The following is a 4896-nucleotide window of genomic DNA, read 5'->3' as shown; positions in this document are numbered from 1 at the left end:
CCCTCTCCTTCTTTCTTTTCCCCCTCTCCTTGGATTCATCTTTTCCTTTAGAATCCAAGTTCTGGGCACCTCATACTTTATGGAGTTTTTGCTTGCAGAGACCCATGTGTTTTCTTCTGCAGGGCCACCTGTGAGGCTGGTGGATGGAGAGAGCACCAAGGAGGGACGGGTTGAAGTGTTCCTGAATGGGCAGTGGGGCAGCATCTGTGATGAAGGCTGGACAGACAGAGATGCTGCAGTCGTTTGCAGGCAACTGGGATTCAGGTGAAAGATCTGATATGTGCATCTTACAGATTGAAATAGCTCTCAAGGGGAATCGCTTCGTTCTGGACCAGTTTCTGGGGGGTTAATTTCTTAGTTTTAGCTTATCTGCATATGCTTGTAGGGTCCTATTCTCACAGTACCTTCAGCAAGTACAGTACTGCTGTGTGTGGAGTGACACATAAATATTATTTCTCTTAAAATGTGCAGATGCATCAGGTTCATCTGCCTCCTTCTTACTGCATATTGGCCACCATCTCTCTAATTGCAGTGGTACAGCAAAAGCCAGGGCAATGGCTTATTTTGGCGAAGGCCATGGGCCCATCCATCTGGACAACATAGAATGCAGTGGCATGGAGCACACCCTGGGGCAGTGTGTCAGGCCTGACACTGGGATTCACAGCTGCTGGCACAGTGAGGATGCTGGTGTGATCTGTGACTATGTGGAAGAGAAGGTCCAAGACATCAGAAGAACAGGTGACATGCCCATTTCTTCTATGCAGAAATCTGCGGCTCCAGTTGTAGTGTCTCTGCATGCTTTTATGCTTTTTCACTGTAGTTCTTATCTTCTTTGGCTGAAATTTTACCTAAAAAATAATAATGTCCTGTCCTGCACCTCCCACTTTTTCCTTGGTTTCATTGTCTCTTCTTGGGACCACAGAGTGCTCCAGACTGAGGAGCTCTACCCTTGTCAGGCCTTTGAGCCTGCAGAACTTCTCCACAGCCAAGTCATTGTACCCTTCCTTAAAGCTATAACTATGAGCATATTCTGAGGAAATAGATGTAGAAGTCCCATTCCTGGTGTTAGACTAGATACTGGTGGTAGGTGCCTTCACCAAAACAGAGGAAACCTATGGGATCAAATTTTCTATGAATTCCATATGCACAACACAATGCAGTCAGCTACCGTGAGGATTAATGGCCTCGGGGAAGGCAAATGGCATTTGGCTCTGTGACAGCAATTGTTGATACTTAATCTGAAGGTATCTACTCAACCACTCTGACTTTGCTGTGCAGGTCCAGAGTCTGGTGTGTGTGGGATGCGCCTGCTTCACCGTCGCAAGAAAAGGATCATAGGTGGAAACAAGTCTCTCAGGTACTACCCTGTAATTGCCAGGAAGCCAGAACTGGCAAATGCTGAATATAATCACACATTTTCACTGGTGATTTTCTAACTTGATTTGAACCAGTGGGCCTCTCTAGGCGAGAGTGCCTGCCAGCTGAGCACAGATGGGACAGAGTGGATGGGAAAAGAGGAAAACAGCTCCTGTGTGCATGATGCTGATTATTCCTCTGTTTCTTCTTCAGAGGCAGTTGGCCATGGCAGGCCTCGCTGCGGTTGAAAGGTTTTCATCGAGATACTCGGCTGCTGTGTGGAGCAACACTGATCAGCAGCTGCTGGGTAGTGACTGCAGCCCACTGCTTCAAAAGGTGCGTTTGTGAGTGAAGAGCCCTGAGGGATACTCAGCAGTGAACAAGATTGTAACCTCATACAAGGCTATCCGCCCAGCCCAGTGGAATGCCCCACATGAGCAAAGTTTCTAAACCAAGACCTTCAGGTTATGATGTGTGTGAACTTGGAGCACTTATGGGGATGACTCAGTATAGGCTTGTTTTATCCTTCACTGTTTACACCTGACCTCTTAACTTTGAGGCTTTACAACTTAAAAGGAACCAGCATTTTGCCATTCTTCAGTGCTTTAATGAACTGTGAACACGAGGAAATACACCTGCTGCAACTGTTGTAGCCCTTTTTATAGTGGGGGAGGGGAAAAAGTCTTGTGCATGGACACCTATTTCCCAACAGCTAATATTACCACATCTGCTGAAGAGGTCCCACAGTCCTGCAGCTGGCACTGTTTTATCCAGTTTGTGAGGAGGTGGTTCAGTCTCGTAGCAACTGAGACTTGTGTGAATCTGGTTCTCTCTTAGTAGGAGTATTGAGATCTTGTGTCTTTTTCTCCAGGTTTGGTGTTGATGTGCGACGCTACTTGCTGCGGGTGGGTGATTACCACACAGGTGTGAAAGATGAGTTTGAGAGGGAGCTGCCCGTGGAGCGGATCGTCCTCCACAGGAACTACTGGGCTGGAAGCAACGATAATGACATTGCCCTGGTCCGGATGCGGGGCAGAGAGGGGCACTGTCTCTCCTTCAGTCACCATGTTCTGCCCATCTGCCTGCCCAACAGGAAAGAGAAGCCTGACATCAACAGGGAAGCCTGCATCATCTCTGGCTGGGGAGACACAGGTAAGCGATGGGGCTCTGAGGAGCAAGAAAGGTGGGGGACTCTGGACTCAGGAGCCTACAAGGGCCATTAATTTATATCTGCAAAGCTCAAGGCCATGTTCTTACTGCCTCTATTGCCTGTGCCAATGCATGGTGTCAAGGAGCAGAGAGCTAAGGTGATTTTTGTGTCATTGTGTCTTCTTCCCATTTTGAGTCTTCTTGAGCCTGCCCATGGTGGAAGTTTTGGTTGCCATAGCATCTTTCTGAAGCTGTGGGAGAGAGGAATGCTGCAATCTTTCTTCCCCCTTCTACATGCATGTTTGCCCTCAGCAAATGCCTTAGGCAGCAGCCTGTGCAGAGCTGGTGTACAAAGCTCATGTACTGCTCAGGGAGGGCCCTTTTATTTCCATAACCTCCTGCCTCCTTCGTGATACTGTAGTAGTGTAGTGGAGGCTTAGAGGTGGAAGGAATCTCTCTCAGACTACCTTGCTCATTTTCCCTGGCTGTTGCTGCAGGAACAGCTGGGCTCTGAGGCTGATTTCTGCGTTAGATTCCAGACAGCCTGTAAGTGTTCTCTTGCAGCACATTGCTATGGAGCTTCCTAGGTAAAAAGGAGCATGGAATATTCTAGAAAGTATTAACTATTAAATACTGAACTCTGTCAAGGTAATGTTTTAAAATGCTGGGCTTGGTGGAGTCCTGACATGCATGTGTTATCAAGGTCCGGAGACAGCTTTGAACTCTAAACAAAGCTCTATAACCAGCAATCCAGTCCTCCCCCATTTGGGGCTCAGAGATGCAATGCAGGGCTTGGGGCAGGGAGGCCTTTCTGGGGCTGCTGTGACTGGAGCAAAGCCATATGTTCAGAAAGACTTGCTGCCAAAAGGCAAATAGCCCCAGGAGCTTGTCTGTTGATTTTGGACTCGCTCATTCCTCCCAGCTGTTTCCCTAGCTGTTACCCCAAGTGTTTAACTGCAAATATACATTTGCCTTTGGAGTCAGTTGCACCAGGTGCACGTGTCACTTTGGGGTGTCTGGGGAGGATCAAGGAGCAACTTAGCCATGTAAGTCCCTTAAGCTGTGCTGAGGTTTAATGGCTAGAATCCTTCCCACACACCAAACCCAGCTTTCCCAATATGAGCTGCAGTTACCAACTACCTTGTGAACTTACCATAAACCTTGGGCACAGAATGGCCATGCTCTAATATAGCACGAGAACCTTAAGTTCTGAGCAAGTCTAGGGTAATAGAGAGATTTGAGCAGAGACAAGTCTGGCCAAAGATGAAGTGAGCTCCCTTTGAATAGTATTTGGGTGCCTCTGAAACATCTTCCAAAACTTTTCTGAGGGTTGAACAATTTACAAATGTTACTGCATTTGTTCTCTTGAGAAAACACGGACCTTGTTTTACAAAGGAGGAAATGGGGACTCAGAGAGGTGAAATAAATTGTATAAGGTTCAAGTTACTTGTTGGGAGAACCAGGAGTAAGACTCATCCTTTGATCTAACCTCTTTTTCCAACCTCTTCCCCATTTCTTTGATCTTGCAGCTCTTTTTTGTGGTCTGGCTTGGCAGTACTGTTTTCTGAAGTTGTGGTGGTTCAGAGATGCTGAGCTTGGCCTATTTCTATGTCGCAGTTGTGACATTAAATGCACAAACATCTGTTTTCGTATGGAGCACCATTGCTCCAGGACGCTGCTGTTCTCTGTGGGTGAATTGCTCTGGCTGGTCTGTTCTGTTCCAGGGAAGTCCTATTCGAGAACCCTGCTGCAGGGGGTGGTGCCTCTCCTCCCACGGGAAGACTGTGAGGTCCGTTATGGGCAGAAGTTCACAAGCCGCATGATTTGTGCTGGGAACCTCTCTGAAGACAAGCGGGTGGACAGCTGCCAAGGTGACAGTGGAGGGCCACTCACATGTCAGAGGCCAAATGGACGCTGGATCATTTTGGGGATCACTTCCTGGGGTTACGGCTGTGGTCGGAAGGATTCCCCTGGTGTGTACACAAAGGTCAGCAAATACGTAACCTGGATCAAGAAAGTGACCAAGCTAAAATGAAAATGTCTGAGCTCTGGGAACTTCAACATACGGTTCTTTAGCCCTGCAGCAGCAGAAGGCTGTGGCTTCTGGCCTGTCACTGACTGATGGAGAAAAGACTTTAATGTAGAACTGGGTAAAAAACAGTTATAGATGATTCTTTAAAGTCTGTGGTTTCACTTTTGTCCATAATCTCTGAGCAGAGAAAGCAGGTGTGTGCTGGTAAGAATAGTAAGTTTATGTTGCTCTGACTATCCCAGTCCTGTAATGCAATCATACTTGGCCCTTTGCCCTGGCACACAGAAATGGTAGAAGTGGAGAGATACCTGCCTCTATTTTTGTTTTTGTATGTTTGCACACTTGAAAAACACTGCAAG

General features: G+C 47.3%; 1 protein-coding gene across 1 annotated transcript; it reads left to right on the top strand.

Annotated features, from left to right (window-relative positions):
- Positions 1-122: 122 nt before the first annotated feature.
- On the top strand, positions 123-4631 carry LOC104531955 (neurotrypsin-like; the record flags this gene model as incomplete). The annotated part of the gene is made up of 6 exons (XM_010177018.1): positions 123-264; positions 533-738; positions 1279-1357; positions 1570-1692; positions 2228-2508; positions 4230-4631. Coding segments are annotated over 6 exons (1142 nt in total), but the record flags the coding sequence as incomplete, so codon positions are not given.
- Positions 4632-4896: the final 265 nt, after the last annotated feature.

The sequence above is a fragment of the Antrostomus carolinensis genome, unplaced genomic scaffold, assembly GCF_000700745.2.
Source record: "Antrostomus carolinensis isolate BGI_N321 unplaced genomic scaffold, ASM70074v2 scaffold35121, whole genome shotgun sequence".
Lineage (NCBI taxonomy): Eukaryota > Metazoa > Chordata > Aves > Caprimulgiformes > Caprimulgidae > Antrostomus > Antrostomus carolinensis.
This window is presented reverse-complemented; position numbering and strand designations above follow the sequence as displayed.